The sequence below is a fragment of the Podarcis melisellensis genome, assembly GCF_964234715.1.
Source record: "Podarcis melisellensis genome assembly, chromosome: 7".
In the NCBI taxonomy this organism is placed as follows: Eukaryota; Metazoa; Chordata; class Lepidosauria; order Squamata; family Lacertidae; genus Podarcis; species Podarcis melisellensis.
This window is the reverse complement of record NC_138539.1, coordinates 88346602-88364677: the sequence shown is the minus strand read 5'-3', so window position 1 is coordinate 88364677 and position 18076 is coordinate 88346602. Positions and strand designations below refer to the sequence as shown.

At 41.3% G+C, this 18076-nt stretch overlaps 1 protein-coding gene across 7 annotated transcripts in view; it reads right to left on the bottom strand.

The window, feature by feature from the left end:
• Positions 1–2629: 2629 nt before the first annotated feature.
• KIAA0232 overlaps positions 2630–18076 on the bottom strand; it is a 54142-nt gene continuing 38695 nt past the window's right edge. For all 7 annotated transcript variants that reach the window (XM_081917710.1, XM_081917713.1, XM_081917709.1 and 4 more), the window contains 7 exons: positions 14043–17313; positions 12459–12567; positions 10246–10350; positions 7241–7303; positions 6915–7013; positions 5850–5947; positions 2630–5133 (listed from right to left, as the gene is read on the bottom strand). In XM_081917710.1, coding sequence (XP_081773836.1) covers positions 4957–5133; positions 5850–5947; positions 6915–7013; positions 7241–7303; positions 10246–10350; positions 12459–12567; positions 14043–17313 — 3922 coding nt within the window. In that variant the 3' untranslated portion in view covers positions 2630–4956. The remainder of the gene's footprint in view (positions 5134–5849; positions 5948–6914; positions 7014–7240; positions 7304–10245; positions 10351–12458; positions 12568–14042; positions 17314–18076) is intronic.

Here is an 18076-nt window from a genome sequence, read left to right as displayed (position 1 = left end):
TTCCACAATTTACAAAAAACAACCCCCATCCCCATTCACAAAAACATTTCAAAACCTTATCTTTGAGGTTCTTTAGACCTCATGACTTCCCTCCATTCCCTCTTCTGGTTCCTCGTTCTGCATTTCCATACACATACTTCATCAATTCTTCTTCTACTGTTATCCAACTTTTTGCTGATTGCAAGTGTGCTGTATAAGCCTGCCAATGTATCAATTTATTTACATTATTTTACACATATACAATAAGTGTTTCCCATTCTTTTCCTTAACTTTGGCATATTTAAATTTCACTAGAAGGAGGCTATCAGTTAAATCAGATTTAAAATCCTGCTCACCTTCCTCAGAGTCTCCTTTTAAGTCTCAGAGGCTGTAATTTCTGCCTCATTTCAGCCACCAAGGCATTCCCAAATATTTCCTGCCTACCACCCATGCCCCATGGCAGCCATTTTGTGAGTGGTGCCCAGAGCGCTCTCAAAATTTAACATGTGTCCACTGGTCTAAAATGTTTGGTGACCTCTGGGTCCACAGTGCGGCAATCATTCTTCCTCCTGATCTCCATCTTTGTTGTTCAACTTACAACTTTCAGGTAGCTCTTTTAAATTTGATGCAGTGTGCCACTTTTTTGGATCATCAATTTAAAGGGGTGTAAATGATTTATTTTTCTGCCAGTTTGATGGCCACTAGTTTCAGTTCTTGATGATGCTTCAGGGTTTCAGGTGACAGGTTTTGCAAGACAAGCACTGGTTGACCATTGACAGTTCATGTATGCTTCACAGGTGCCACATTATATCCCCTTTCTACACGTAACATGTAAAATTGATCACTACGTCTTGAGCAAGTGTTTTATCTTGTGACTCGGGAACAACCCTGTGCACATGCTATGTCAAAAATTCCCACCACCATTTCAAGGCTTTAATCTAATACTGTCCCAGTCTGTAGCATAAATAGCAATTGTAGCAATATATTTTCTATTTTAGTGTTTCAAGTAACTATTTGCTACTTAAAAGGAGTTTGGAGAGTTTGGATTTGATATCCCGCTTGATCACTACCCGAAGGAGTCTCAAAGCGGCTAACATTCTCCTTTCCCTTCCTCCCCCACAACAAACACTCTGTGAGGTGAATGAGGCTGAGAGACTTCAGAGAAGTGTGACTGGCCCAAGGTCACCCAGCAGCTGCATGTGGAGGAGCGGGGATGCGAACCCGGTTCCCCAGATTACGAGACTACCACTCTTAACCACTACACCACACGGGCCCTTAAAAGTAGGGATAGGCAATATATGATCCAAAACTGGTTTGAAGTCCATATCGTGATATCCTTTTCATAATTTTTGACCTGGCAATATATTGTGAATCATGGTATGTGGGTGGATGCACACGCATGCAAATCACCATGTGGCAAAAACCGTAAAACCAGCCAATGCCTCTACATAGCTCCATCCTTATTTCAGATATTGTGATATACATGTGATATAGCTTAGTGATATACTGTAATGTTGAAAACCAGATAGAGGCCACCCCTACTCAAAAGGTTTCAGAAATTTTTGTCCCATTTGGCTGTTGACTTCTTGGTAAGCTGTTAGAATTCCTTAGTAAATTCTTGTACAGTGGTACCTCGGGTTACAGACGCTTCAGGTTACAGACTCCGCTAACCCAGAAATAGCACCTCGGGTAAAGAACTTTGCTTCAGGATGAGAACAGAAATTGTGCTCTGGTGGCGCGGCAGCAGCGGGAGGCCCCATTAGCTAAAGTGGTGCTTCAGGTTAAGAACAGTTTCAGGTTAAGAACAGACCTCCGGAATGAATTAAGTTCTTAACCTGAGGTACCACTGTATACTTAAAGGTCTTGTTCCTCTGTTGGCCTGGGCATTTTGGGAAGAGAAGCAGGCACCATTTTTGAGTGCTGTATTCAGCTCTGTGTCTAGGTTATCCTAAGACAGGGGCCAGTGACCTTTTTCGGCCGTGAGCCAGTCCACTGTGCCTCAGACCTTGCGGGGGGCCGGACAATATTTTTTGTGGGGGAAATGAACCAATTCCTATGCCCCACAAATAACGCAGAGATGCATTTTAAATAAAAGCACACATTCTACTCATGTAAAAACAAGCTGATTCCTGGACCGTCCGTGGGCCAGATTTAGAAGGCAATTGGGCCGCATCCAGCCCCTGGGCCTTAGGTTGTCTTCCCTGTCCAAACAAAAAAAATTCCTTCCAGTAGCACCTTAAAGACCAACAGAAGTTTCCAGACCCTTCTGTTTCAGTGTATCTGAAGAAGTGTGCATGCACACGAAAGCTCATACCAAGAACTGACTTAGTTGGTCTTTAAGGTGCTACTGGAAGGAATTTTTTTTGTTTTGACTATGGCAGACCAACACGGCTACCTATCTGTAACTTCCCTGTCCAAAGACTTTGTTTCAACATAGGCTGTTAAGAGTTCTCTCTTTGGGTGGGAGGGTCGTGCCTGCATCCTTTGTCTCACCTTCAAGAAAATTGCTGCAGTCTGACCTTTTAATCCAACACAGGGATATGTCCCACCACAGACAAGCCCAGGAGCTCTCAACCTATATAACCTTGCTTCTCATAGCGAGTGGGAATTTTGTACATTGATTATAACAACAGACAAACCAACAAAGCTGTCCTTTTATCTTTTTATTTGGTGTTAAGTAACTCCACAAAAAACAAATTCAGTTACTCTGGTGTATGTGAAATCAGAACAATACAACCACTTGAAGCAAAAAAGTAGAAACAAATTCAGCCCAGGAATGAAAAAACTGATCCTTCAGTGCTATGGATATGCAATGCGCCTCAGACCACAGTGCATCTCAGCATCTCCACTTTTAAATTATCCTTGCAAAAAAACAAAACACAAACTCACACATCAACCTCCTCCCTGGAAAGCTTCAGAATTTTCTCCATTCAATTATGGAACAAATAAATATTATTTGTTATTGCCCACACATGAAACATGTACATTTTCAAAGGTGTTAAAATATTAAATCATAATGTAACCAACAACCCTTTCACTGAGATCTACCTAAATAAGCTGAGTTTTAAAAAGTGTGGGTTCTTCTCGCCCACTGCAATATTTCCATTTGGTCATTTCTTATTGTAATAATGACTTACTAGTTTAGTTAATCATTATGATTTATCAGTCTCGCTCTTTTTGCTTTCATGTTGACAGACAATATTCTCAGTGCATGTGCTATACAACTTTTTTTAAGGAAGCTCCAGAAGAAAGTAAATATATAAAAACTTATCCCGAATCTCAAATAAGAAAAAAACCCAAACACTCTAAAGATTTGTTGTATGAATGCTAAAATAATGTAGCTTAAAAGCAGTTATTAATAACATTTCCCTGGAAAGTACAAACCAAGCCAATGGAGTAAGTTTCAACAGAAAGGATACATGCAATCTTACAAGGTGTTGATACCCTAGATCTTAAGTCATTTACTATCAATTAAGAAAAGGCAACAAAACTCAAATTTAGTTCAGCTCACTAGCACAGAATAAAAATTTCAAAGCCAGTTCAGCTTAATATTTGAAACAACTATAATTGTTAGGAGTTTCTTGCCTATCAAAAGTAATGGCTTAGCATTTTCAAGTCAATAGTAAACTTTCTGCACTTTCTGATGTCTTAAACATGCTGCTATTGTATAGATCTTTTTTTAAAAACTATGAAATGGTACAAACCAATATTGCTCCTCCTGGCTCTTATGATTTGCATAATACGTTAGTAGCACAAGGAGTTGATAGTCTTGCACAGTTACAACTTGACAGATGCATTGACTATGTTAAAATAAACTTTAAGAGCAGGTCACATAAAGCAACAATCACTACTGCAATCACACATGTAAGTCGTCATCACGTTCCCCACTCCCACCCACAACACACAACTTACTCCTAACATTCTCTCAGGACACAAAGATCGCTACAAGATTTACTAAATTAGAACCACAATAGTAGCCAACTGCAGGAGCCACAGGATTTGTTTTGAGTGACACACTAATCCTTCGCCTATAAATTACCAAACACTGAATTCCAAGATTATTTTAGTTATTCAAGCAAAATCTTTGCAGCTTGTGAAAAAGCTCATCATCCATTAAATTTATCCATTGGGTTTAACAGTGCAACCCAAACTACACTTACACCTAAGTACCATTGAAGTAAGTGTGCTTGGGAATCAGGACATAGTGTCATTTTGTTTTTAATCATCTGCTTTACAGTACTGAGCCCTGAAAGAGATGAACAGAGAAGAAATGAGGGGGAAGGAAGAAGAGGAAAAAAAATAGTGTTTCTTTCCCAGGCCTGAAAAAATCCTTGGCTTCTTCAGTTAGCAAGAACAAACAATAGTTTCAACTGTGTTAGTTTATATGCGAGTTAAGAGGAGAGATCCTAGAATAGAAAACACAGTTTCTGAAAGTCTCTAAAGCACAGCCCTAGTTTTCCTACTCCAAAGTTAGAAGATCTTAAAGACTGGACAAGCCACACATGTTGTCCTCTCACATTCAGAAAGGCACTGATAGATTACAGTGTTAAGTATTTATCTCCCAAATCTTAAAAGCCAAAAGATAAAATATCTGAATAGCTGTGGACACTGCAATGCTAGTTAGATAGTAATACTGATAAGGCTACAGTTAAAAAGAAAAATAACTGCAGCTAAGATGCAAAAGAGCAGTGATACTACCATGACAAATCACATGCACATCCATTCTTGATTTGACAACACAATCTAATCTAGGTCCAAATGGCTAAGGAACTAGCAGTTTGGAGGGAGAGAAAAAAAGCCTTCAATGGGACAATGTTCCCAACTATTGAAAATAAAATATCAAGAAGAGAAAGATAAATACACTTCTGAATCCATTAACCCAAAGGGAAAATCAATTCATTGCTGAGTCACAGACCTTCAGGAAGAGTTTTCCATCTCATGCTATTCTTAAACCATACTTTTTTTACTCTGCAGTTTTTATAGCTGAGTTCGAGAGAAAAGCTCTTCACAAGGATCTGCCCATCCGTTTCCACCTTCTGATGCTGTGCCTTCAGAGCTGGGGCTGTCACTGGAGTATAGCTTTTTCCTAATGCCATTTGATTTTGTTTCAGAACTTCTGGGATCTGCACACCTTGCTTCATGTACAGAAGAAACCTATAGATTTAAGAAATTTAAATATAGAATACAGCTTTGCAAGAGAGAATATAAAATTTCCCTTAGTAAATAAACATTCAAACATTGTAGAGTGGAACCTTGGTTCTAGAACGCCTTGGTACTCAAACATTTCGGCTCCTGAAAGCCAAAAACTCAGAAGTGTGTGTTCCACTTTTCAAACCTTTTTGGAAGCCAAACATCTGATGCGGTTGTCGGCTATTGTTTCTGGGGTGCCTGCGCCAATCAGAAGCTGCGCCTTGGTTTTCGAATGTTTCGGAAGTCAAACGGACTTCTGGAACAGATTACGTTTGAGAACCAAGGTACCACTGTATGGTAATCCTATATACAGAAAAGCTAAATCTCAGTGTTACTGCACTATGATTACACATTTTGACTGAGATCCAAAGAGAGTTACATACACACAATAGGGACTTTCATTCTCCCCACTTCTCACTGCACCCTCTGGGGCCCATCACATCTATCAGAGGATTCAACATGATGTGAAAAGCTGTCTGAAAAGGAAAGTCAGCAACTGCTCCTCTGCAACCTCCAGTGCCTGCCCTCTTCAGGCACTCTACTCATATGAACACTTCTGCAAGCCTTATTTCTCCCTGCCCCTCTCCACAAACTGAGAGGCAAACCTCTGAAATGGGGAATCTCCTCTTAGAACTGATTTCCAGTTGCGCTGGCTATTGCGAAATATTTGCAAAGCTTACCATATTAAAATCTAGAAGATGTTCTCCACACTGCGATATTTCTTCCACATCTGCAAATTCTCCAATACTGTTCCCTCTCTTGACATTTGTACAGCATTCTTCCAAAGTTGTATTTCAGATAAGGGGGGGAGAGAAAAACAGAATTCCATTACAAAAGGTTTTTTGTTTTTGTTAGAAGTTACCTTTCAGTGGCATAGTGTCTTTATTATGTTTTAAACAAAAGTATCCAGTTTGGTCAATTAAAAAGACAAGCAGAACTGCAACAGAAGCTAGTGAAGGAAACAGAGGGATCTCTCATCAGTTTAATTGGTCAAGTGACTAAACAGAACCATGGTTTTAAAATGTTTTATTTCTTACATCTTATTTTAATACAGTGGACCCTATAGTTACATACCACTCTGGATACATAACTTTTGGGTTACGAACGTGGTGAACCCGGAAGTGTATACTTCCAGGTTTCGCCATGTGCAGAAGCAGCACCTCTGCCTACAGACTTTTCGGGTTGCGGATGGACCCCCAGAACTAATTTAATTCGTATCCAGAGGGCCCACTGTATCTTACAGTGTAGCATCTGTTCTTCTGGCTTCTTGTGCAGGCCAGTTTTATGATCCTGCTATGCCAGTGCTCATGATGTCCACCCATTAATGACACACAGAAGGCACAAACATAGGCAAGATACAGACATTCAACCCAGGTGGGCTGTTGTGGATGATCCCTTCCATTGTATGTCCTCTAAAGACATCTGAGGTGACCAATAAGGGGAGAGGCTTCCCTAACTGCTTAGCCACCATAAGAAAAGCAATTCAGTCACAGATTTTGTTGAACAATATCAGTTGTGGAGTGAGGCCTGACAGTACCACAGAGCGGGGGTTGCCATATTTTTGTTTTCACAGGAGTCCTCTACCTTCGAAAACATTGTTAACAGCCAGAGGGGTTCACTGGTGCAGACTTCTCCGAGTGCAGCTGCACCTGTTTGCCACACTGCCTGTCATTCAGCTTTCAAAGGCACAAAAACCTGTAGGAGCAAAATGGTAGCAACTCTAGAGAAAAAAGCTGCTTTCTCACTGGCGGTTGCTGAAGCTGTAGACATCCCTTGTGGTCTGCATGTCATGATCTGCGAAGAGCATTCTTGCTTCTGTGTATGCAGGATGGTTGCTGGATTGCCTGAGGAGACAAGAGAAACATAGGCAAGGTGTTACAAGACGTTAGCTGTGACCCAGGGTAATGAGTAAATGAGAAACGGTGCCAACACTTAATAGTCTTTTTATTCTAGATGCCACTGCCTATGTCCTTTTTCTTCAAACAAGAATGCTCTCACCTCTTTAACTCTGCTGGCGTCAGTATTTGAAAAGACCCATTGGATATAACATTGTTCTGGGCAAAGTACTTACTCATCAAATGTAGAGTGTCTCTCTCCTGCGACTGTTCTGCTTCAATGTAACCTGGTTCTGATCCTGCAAGGGAGAACACATTACAAGTTTTGCTAGCATTAAGAAAAGGTGGAGGGGATTGCTTGGCTTTTATTGAAGTTGGTTGCACTTCCCTTTGTGGGGCAGGTGGGTGTGGACCAGGTGTGCAGCCTGGGAGTCATTCGGGACTCACAGCTGTCCATGGAAGAACAGGTTAATTCTGTGTCCAGGGCAGCTGTCTACCAGCTCCATCCGACATGAGACACTACTCACCAGACTGTCTCGCCAGAGTGATGCATTCTCTGGTTATCTCTTGCTTGGACTACTGCAATGAGTTCTATGTGGGGCTATCTTTGAAGGTGACTCAGAAACTACAACTAATCCAGAATGTGGCAGCTAGACTGGTGATTGAGAGTAGCCACTGGGACCATATAACACCAGTCCTAAAGGTCCTACACTGGCTTCTAGTACGTTTCCAAGCACTATTCATAGTGTTGTTGCTGACCTTTAAAGCCCTAAATGGCCTCGGCCCAGTATACCTGGAGGAGCATCTCTGCCCCCATCATTCAGCCAGGACACTGAGGTCTTCCTCCGAGGGTCTTCTGCCGATTCCTTCACTGAGAGAAGAGAAGTTACAGGGAACCAGGCAGAGGGCCTTCTCAGCAGTGGCACCATCCCTGTGGAATGCCCTCCCATCAGTTGTCAAGGAGATAAAGAACTACACAACTTTTAGAAGATACCTGAAGGCAGCCCTGTATCAGGAAGTTTTAAATGTTTGACATTTTATTATGTTTCTATATGTGCTGGAAGCCACCCTGAGTGGCTGGGGAAACCCAGCCAGATGGGTGGAGTACAAATAATAATTATAACTATTTGCTTTTTCCAGCGCATGATGAGAGCTCACTGGGATTTGGACAGTCTTATAACCTATTAGGTAAGGGAAGATTCTCCAGTCAGTTTAGACTCTTCCTATAATCTAGGGCAGTGGTTTTCTTTTTAATATTTTATTGAGGGGGAAAATATATATGAACAAAGACGTACAGATACCACAAATACACATAGAAGCACATATGCTACCTATACAAACTAAAGCAAGACACCTTACCCATCCCCGTCACCTCCCTCCATCACAGATCGTCTTTCTTCTAAAAATCTTCATCTTTATCTCTTACAACCCTTTCTGATTTTATTTTCATCTTTACTTTACATACTTACATACGTAATCTATACTTGCTAACCATATATTTATATTCACATATCCACTTTACACGTTTATTCTATGCATATTAACATATTCTTTTCAGAGCAGCATTTTTCCATGTATTCTTCAAAGCATTTCCATTCTGATTTTAAATTTTGATTTGTTTGAGATCTTATAATTGCTGTTAATTCTGCCAACTCTATGTATTCACTTAGTTTATAAATCCATTCTTCTTTAGAGGATACTGTCTTGTCTTTCCATTTGCTGGCTAGAACTATTCTGGCGGCTACTGTGGCATATAAAAAATTTATTTTCTTATTCTGTGGGATATCACTCCCTATTATGCCTCGGGGTTTTTTCCTATGGAGATCCTGACCAATTTTTTTTAATTCATCATGTATTATGCCCCAGAAGGTTTTAATCTTTTCACATCTCCAGCAGACTTTCCGCCTTTCCAACATAAAATAGATTTTAATTTGTAAATTTTTGTGAGCTTGGCTGGTGTCATGTACCATTTAAAGAACATTTTAATAAAGTTTTCTTTGATACAGTAGCAGGCTGTGAAATTAATATCCACTTGCCATAGCCTCTCCCACTGTTCTAAATATATAGTTCTGCCAATGTCTTGGGCCCATTTTATCTGAGCCTCCTTTACTTGTTCATCCTTCATGTCTCACTCCAATAGGAAATCATACATTTTGGATAAAGGTTTCGTGTGGTTTTTTAAAAATACTATCAATTGGAATTTTGAATCTTCTTTGCCAAAATCTCTTTTAATATCTGATTGGAAAACGCTATTCAGCTGATGGTATTGGAGCCAGTCAGATAAATTTTGCCTTATCTCCCTGTCTGGTTTTAACTTTAATTGGCCTTGGTCTTCTGTTATTAACTGCCTATATGAGGCCCAATGTCTCTGCATGTTCAATTTTTTAACAGCATGTGCTTCCAACGGTGATATCCACCATGGAGTTTGTGGCTCCAATAAGAGGTTGATATCTAGTCCAGACTTTAAATAGAGCATTTCTGAGAATGTAACTAGTAAATCCGCTATGCACTTTAGCTTTATTATAACCGAGAAAGGCGTGCCATCCAAATCTGTTACAATGACTCTCAAGGTCTAAAATGTCTGTTCTTTCCAGTGTTATCCAATCTTTTATCCAGATTAGACATTCTGTCTAGGGCAGTGGTTTTCAACCACCGTGCTCTAGCACCCTGGGGTACCTTGAATGATGGTCAGGGGTGCCATGGGCAACACTGGCCTCTGCCCCTCCCTCCTCTGGTGCCCTCTCATATCTCTGCCTCCCAAAGGCTGCTACAGCTGTTTGTTGCAACAGCTCTGGCTACAAACTCCCCAGCTGAATGGTGCCTCTGGGGCTGGCCAGGGGGTGCTTCCCAGGCCCCTGTGGGGCAGTGTGAGGAGGCCCCTCTCCTTTGGGCAGGGGGATCAATTGGGCTGCCCAGAGGACTCCCAAGGAGAGGGGAGAAGAGGAGGCTGAGGGAACACTCCACAAGGGAGGGTGTTCGAAAACGGGTGAGGGGCTGCCAGCTCTGCAGGCAAGGGGTGACATAACTGGGCTTCTGAGTCTCAGAGCGGTGCTGCAAAAAGAATGTTGTTGGTCAAGGGAGCCATGGACCTAAAAAGGTTGAAAAACTCCGTTCTAGGGTAGGAGAGGAAATCTCTGCACATTTTGGGATGCTTATAAGGAACAGATGGAGGATGCTCAGGAGTCAGAGTTTAAGGAATAGACCACCAAATCCCTGGTTACCCACCACCCACCCAGATTACCTATGTAGGGTGGCTTGTCCTTCAGCTTCCAGTTGCTGCAGTGGATTTGGGATTCCTGGTGCATGTGTGTGTCTGGAGTTCGGAAGCAGAGTACCTGTAAAGGGTCTGAGAGCACAAGAGTTATCCATCTACCCTTCCTATCTTCCTTGGTGGTTTGTTGTTTGCACAAAGCACCTTTTTATCAAGTTCATACTTGTATAGTCATGTGTTTCTGGACAGAGAGAGTCCTAGCATGATGTATGAGTGGTGTTCCCTTGCCAAAGCTTATATACTCCTGGTGATGTGTTGCGATTGGCTGCCAAACTGGAATCTTATTCTGAGATTTGGGAAAGACAGAGGCAGCAGCCATCTGAAATACTCCACTAAGAAAGTGTTTGGATTCTTGTTAACACCTTTTTCATAGGAGTAACACCAGGGGCAAGATCAAGTCCTATGTGAGCAAAGGATTCCAACTCTGCTCCATTTCTCTTCAGTCATTCCCCCCATCCCTCGGCCTGCTTGTTCGACAGATGTCTTAACAATGGTTTTATGGTCCCCAGTTGTAGCCCCTCTGCACCCCAATTAGGGTGAAAACTTGGCTTCTAGAGAAGGTTTTTCCCCAAGCCTAATTGGTGTGTGCGCGCGGGGGAGATCTTCCTCAAGATTGCAGCTGGGGAGGGAAAATTAATCGCTCTTCAGGAGGATCACTCCTACCTCCCAAATCAGGTTTGGAAAGAACTAAAATGCTTTTTCTAATCTTAATTGTGAGGGCACTTGTGTGGTTGTGATGTGTGAGTGGTTGTGGTGTACACTAGCCCTGGGCGTTGTATCCATACATGGGCTGGGACCGGTATGAGGGCCAGACAGCAATGGCTGCTTCACCTGCAATAAGCACTGGGTAAAACCGCCATTGAGCTCTGGCCCTCATATCCCAGAGGGACTGCATAGGAAGGAGGCTTCTTTATATTGCTCCGCTGAAGCGTGTGCGGCTGCCGCGCCTCAGTGGGGCAGTTTAATGAAGCCCCCGCTGAGGGACCTTCAAGCTGGAGGCAGGGGGCTTGATCAGCTGAGAAGCGGGCTTTCTTGAACCACCCACTTCTCAGCTGCATGAGCCGGAGTGGGAGCTTCTTTAAACTGCTCCACTGATGGGCCTAATTTTCTCTTTGGGCCCGTAAAGCTTACAATGGCACAGAGAGAAATAAAAAAGACCCAAGGGTGGAAATGAATCAAACAGAGGCTAGATATTTCTATCATTTTCTTGGATTAGCAGGAAGCTAGTTTAAATGGTAACATTCCTTTGTAAGATTGTTCATTTTTAATTAAAAGCTAAAAGTTGCATTTCAGCTGACTGAAGCACAATTGTTATTTATAGCTCAGTATGTCTTGCATGTAGAACCTATGTAGAAGGAAGTAAAGCACGATTACATTCCATAGCACTTACTCCCAGGTAGGTATGCTGCATGAGATGGTAGTCATGACACAAAATAAGTTGTTCTCTAAGGTGCCATACAACTCTGTGAAATACTGGGGCATTCATACATATTAAAAATTAAAAAGCCAAAATCCAAAATTCCCCATATTTTGATGCTTATACTAGAAATAACATTCACTTTACTATTTTTTAAACATTTTTTAAACATTTGAGTATACGGTCTTTGACGTATGAAGGAGAACTGTAAAAAGCAGTGCAGCTATTCAGAAGTCAAGAGTTTTTTTTAAAGCATGTGTTCATCAACCTACATAAAACCTTAGCTATGCAACTTCAGTTTTTAATCAGACAATACAGTGCTAATAAAAAACAGTGTTGATAAAATGTTTATAATATTGTTGTGTTCTCCTGGGGGGACTGGACTTCACAGCCAGCCATAATTTGTAGACCCTGTCTGAAACATCCCAGAGTTTCTCTTTAGCATGCAGACATCCCTCATGTTTTTCATTAGTCCCATTGTAGCTTCATTTCTGTCGGCACTCGCCGATTCAGTTGTGAGATAGTAGCTAAGATTAAATATAGATGACCACTCTTAATATGCCAGAAACTACTTTGTAAGCTCACAACACTATTGCAGTGATAAGAATGCATGGGAAGTAGGTGAGTGGCAATTCCCCTCCAAAGTATGTTTAGCATACGGCACTTAACGGTTACAACTTGGTACATGCTCAACTGCATTCACCTTCTATTTCTGCTCAGAAATAAAGTGTTCAATTCATTTTAAGTAAGTTAAAGATGCTGCTACCTTCAAACTGTGATGCAGGAAAGAGTGGTGTATAAAGAGCTTTCTCCCACCAGCACTGCTTCGCTTGATTGTAGCTTATTTTCTGAAGATCATTATTCAATACAGGAAACTGTTTTGAGAATAGCTGTATTTTAGTTTAAGAGATAAAACACTGCACTAAACTGCACTTCTGCTTACTGATTAATCTGTAGCCAAAATACGTTTAAATGTTGTTTAAAAGTTACAGTTGCAAAGTTTGTGTCTTTTGATAGAGTGACTATATAGAACCAGTTGCGCTCCTGCAGCATTGACTGAGGGATCAGTCCCTATGAAGCTTATTCCCAGATTCAAAGCAGTCTGTTTCCCAAGAAACAGAAGAAAATAGCAGAAGGTGCTCAGCCTTGAGATCAACACCTATGTTTGAATTGGATCCCAGTTCACATTTAATCCCTGTTTGGGGATGACAGGTGGAAAGTCATGTGTGCTGCATTCACTCAGCTGCTCTGTAGTTCTCTGGCTTGGGGCCCTCAAAAATCCTCATATTGATAAGAGCAGCCATTTTTTAAAAACTCAAACAGCTAATAAGTCATGCTTTAAATTTTAATTTTAAAATATACCGTATATACTCGAGTATAAAACGACCCGAATATAAGCCAAGACACCTAATTTTATCACAAAAAACTGGGGAAGCCTATTGACTTGAGTATAAGCTCCACACCACAAACCTCCTCGTGGGTCGGAGTGCGTGTGTGTGTGCGCGCAAGCGCACACAGCAGAGGGGGCTTCTCTCTCTCCCCAGCCCCTCCCGCCCCCCCCTGCCTACCTAGGGTGCTGCCAAGAGGCTGGTGGCAGCAGCGGTGGAGGAAGAACAAGCAGCCCAAAAGGGCTGCTTTCCAGCTGCTCATTCTGCCGCCGCCGACAGTGGCAAAGGCGGCGGAGGAGGAAGGAGCAGCCCGAAAGGACCCTCACTCCAGTATAAGCCGAGGGGGGCTTTTTCAGCATAAAAATGTGCTGAAAAAGTCAGCTTATACTTGAGTATATATGGTACTTTAAAGTCACAAATTCAACCCAGCCTTTCAGTTGCTAGATTATATAGCATGACTGGAGGATAAATTCTGAAATCCTCTATCTTTTACCCTTCATTAAAAAATTAATCATAACAGTTGGATCAGGACTATACATTTTAGGCAGGTTGTCTAATTCTTCCAACAAGCAGCATGATACAAGAATAGAACAATCATTTTAGAACACCTTGGAATATTTACACAGATTCTTAATATAGTGCAACAGCTATACCCTGCCCAACAGGGTTAGACAGCAAGTTGCAAGAAAATGGTATTGTATTTGCTCACTGAGAGAGGTTTGTTCTCTTAGCAGTCTGGATGCCAACCCTGTCTCTTTCATGTTCTTCTACTGCTTACTTGAGTATCTTTGAGTTTACATGTGTGAACAATGTTGATCACAACCTATTTAACACATTAATGTACCGGTAACTCATAGCCAACATGCCTTTTGTGATGGCATTAAGGTTCCATTTTTCTGAAATATGTTAGATCTTTGAATTATACAAAAAAAATTTACAGAATACATCTCTCAAGAACATACCTCTTTCAGCTGTGCTGAAGTAACAAGATTATCTTCATATGAATTATCTCCACAACTGCAAGACTTGTCTTCCTCTTCTTGTGGTTCTACAACATTGCAACTAGTGTTAGGGTTTTCCACAGCCATCATGTCTTGCAGGTCTTTTACACCACATTCTAAGCAAGAACTCTCGTTTTCCAACAGCAATATTCCAGATGATTCTTCCTGGGAATCCAGAGATGTCTGTGCACTCTTTTCCATTCCACACTTCTTTAATCTAGGAAGGAACTTTCCAGACTCAAGTTCCAATTTGCCATAATAATGCCCTTCTTTTTCTGCATCTTCTTCCAGTGGTTTAAGATCTGCTTGTGGATCATCAAACACTTCAGTCTGTGAAGGGGCAGGGATAATCCCCTCGTCTTTCTCTGATTCAAAGTCAGATTCACTTCCACCACATGGAGAAAGTTCAGATGCAGAAATGGGGCGAAAGTGAGTTCTAGGAGAAATTCGTATAGCTCTGTATTGTGTTCTCCCAGCACCACATATTCTAGGACGAAAAACTTCCCTATCAGAATCAGAGCAAAGAATAGATTTGGGTTTAAAGCAAGGGCTGAAGGATGCAATTCCTTCTGGTTCAAATGTACATTCTACATGAAGAACTTGTGAAAATGGATTATTCAAATCAAAGGAAGAGAATGAATATTCAAGACCAGACTCTTCACCTTGAAAATTACCACAAGCTTCTAACAAGTCTTCATGGAAGATAAATGAAAAACCCCTATTTAATCCACGATCACCGCACTTCAACTGCTCACTCTGTTCAAATGATACTAAAGGTCGCCATAACTGTCTGTGACCAGGGGCAAAGCTGTTTCCTGGTGTCATGAAAACATCTGTACCAGCTATTGTAACTACATCAGAAGTTGCACACTGTAGTAAGTTTCCTTTTGGATGGTTAGGCGGCACCACTGCCCACTCTCCATCACTGTTAAAGGTTTTGAGCTCCCCATACACACCACCAAGAATAAATGAACTTTCTTTATCTTGGTTCATATCCCATGGTTTGGAGGGTGTAGTATAATCCCCACAATCCACTTCTGATAAATTGTTTGAAGCAAAAGCTCTTTTCTCCAAATTCTCTTTCTGTCCTTCCCACAGATGGTATTCTGATCTTTGCACTGCTTTGTTAGGGTCCTGAAGAATTTCTACCTTTGTGTCATTTAAGCAACAGCAATAATGATTTACATCAGTTGAAAATAGCTCCTCTTCTACACCATCTATTTCTATAATTGCTGCAGAATTTCTGTCTGTCATATTTGTCCAGATGTCTTTAATAACCCCTGAGCCATAGTCATCTTCATGTGGACTGCTGTCACTACACACTTGTGTAGATTCATATTCTTTATCTTCGGCTTTTTGTTCTAATTGTATACCACATATAGATTCTAGTTTTGATTTTTTTGTAAAAACTAAGGTAGGCATTTCTCCTAAAGGTCTAGTCTGTTCCGGGCAGGTTTCCTCCTGCAAAAAATCTACAATTTCTTCATCTATGTAACTTGAAGATACTCTGGGAACTACATAATTTATCTCATCCGAGTTAAATTGAGGGGATTCTTCAAATGGAATATTTAAAGTCTCATTGTCTGAACGTGTTTCTTCAGAGTATGACCATGGACTACAAGTTCTTGTTGATAAATTAGAACAGTGTTCGTTTTCATCAAAGGCACTATTTTTGGTCCATATTAACAATCTAGACTGTGTTTTCCCAAACATACCAACATTGCTACTAGAATCTGTATTTTCATTTCCCAAACTGAATTTTTCTAAAGGAAATGGTAAGACAGAATTACTGCATTGCACTTCAAACACGGAAAAAGAATTTAAACCAGACCCTTCATTAGTATCTGAAAACAGCTCTTGATTGCCTGCAAGCATGTGAGAATTAAGCATTGTGCTGTCTAAAGTAGGAGAAAGTCTAATAGGAGAATCTCCTCCAAAGCTTTCCCCATCTGCATCACCAGAGCTAGAAGACGAACAGCACTCCCAAAATTGAGCTAAATTACTAAGATCTTGTAAGAACCACCCTTCAGCACCAGAGGTGGCTGAATCTGCCCATATTGCACTTTCCCCTTGCAACTCCATTCCATCAAACACTATGCAACATTCTGCCTCAAAATCAGTCCCCTCTTTACTTTTCTGCCGAATCATATTCAAAATCCGACTCTCTCCTTCCATCTTGCCTGAGGCACCAGAATCCAACATGGATTGGTCAATATCCACTTCATAGAAGTGCGTTAGTTCTGACAGATGAACGCCATCTGAGTGTGTATCGTCCTCTGGTTGAGAACACTTTGAGGTCCTAGTGAGGCCAATGTCCTCATTTAGAACTGCAGGCATTTCCACAAAATGGCCATCAATGAAAGTACCTGCTGCGAGGTATGTTTTATTAATATTATTGTTGCTAATGCAGAGACCTTGCACCGATTCAGCTAATTCTTCTACAGCCTCCGAAGCTGCATCACATGCATCTTGCCTATTGCGGTACGTCGTCTCCAGCTTGCTTTTTCTACTCAGGGGAACAAAGTATTCAGTAATTGGCTCAGTATACCATAAGGGCTCTTCCTTATATTCCTTCTCATTTCTGCTATCAAAATATAGCTCTTTTCTCTCGTAGTTCCCAGTTTCTTTCCTTCTAATTTCTTTTAATGGCCGTTTACCTCTTTTACAGAGTTGTTTGATAGATCCATTACTGCTGCTGCCACCATGAATTTTTCTTTCAGACTTCTCACCAAATTTTGCCAAATGCCTGCTTTGTCCATTGCGACCTTTTTTACTCCGAACCTCCCTTGTTTTATGCCTGACTTTAACACATTTTGTAGTTGCCTTTAGTTCACCTTGATTACCACTAGAATTTGAACCTTCTTCACTGGAGCCAGAAGACCAGGATCGCGGGCGTATCTTTCCCTCAGATTTATGTCGGACTTGCTTTTTATATAAAACAGATTTATCTTCAACGCTGCTACTTCCAAACTTATTCTCTTTTTCATCTTTATCCTTTTTCTGTGTGGTTCTCTCATGGACAGTGGCATGCACTTTGTTACCATTTCTCTCTTTGGAAATTTCACTTTCACTAATACAATCCTTTGGAGATGATGTATCTGTGCTAGTTGCTGGGGCAGTAGAAGAAGATGAGGAGCTGGAGTAAGAACAAATTTTGGATTTATTCCACACTGTCATAATTTCTTGCAGGCAAACAGGTTTCTTGGAAAGAGGTGGGAATGCTTCATAATACCTGAATGGAGAAACGAAAAAACAAATAAATCAGGAATAGGTTTTATATGCAGGACTTACTGTAGATATGGATTTGACACTCAATCCTTCTCTCATAGCTTACTAGAAGAAAGGGGGATGACGACAGACAAGGGTTCCATTTATATGAAGGGGCGATGTCTCAGACACTCCCATACCTGTATTGCTTGGGGTTTGTGGGCATCACGGGAATGATTACTCATTATGCCCAGACATCCTGGCTCACTGTACCTGCACACGAGTGCCCAAAGTCTCTCTGCAGAAATAGGGGGGCCCTTTCTGCCACCTCTGAAAAGCAGTGCAAAGTGGGAGGCAGAAGGAAAGGTTCCACCCAGTGCTTTTTTCTGGGGGGATGAAGGGGTATGCATACCACTAAACATTTTGTGAATCTTAAGCTTGGCCTCATTGAGGGGCAGTATTTCAATGAGTAGGAAAATGACAGTACCCCTAAACACTTTTTTTGGGGGGGGAGCACTGGTTCCATCCGTGTCAGGAGGGGCACAGAAACACAGATCTCTAGAGTCCCTGGTGCCCAATGCTGTCATCATGCATGAAGGGGCAAAGAAACCAGATGTCCAGGAGACCATCTTGTTAATTCATGTTATTTTCCTCAACAGGTTGTTCACTATACTGCATATCATGAAAAATAAAAGTGTCACTGAAGACAACATTTCTGACAAAAAAACCTAACTTCTCCAGCAAGGTGAAAGGTAAAGGACCCCTGCACAGTTACGTCCAGTCTATGG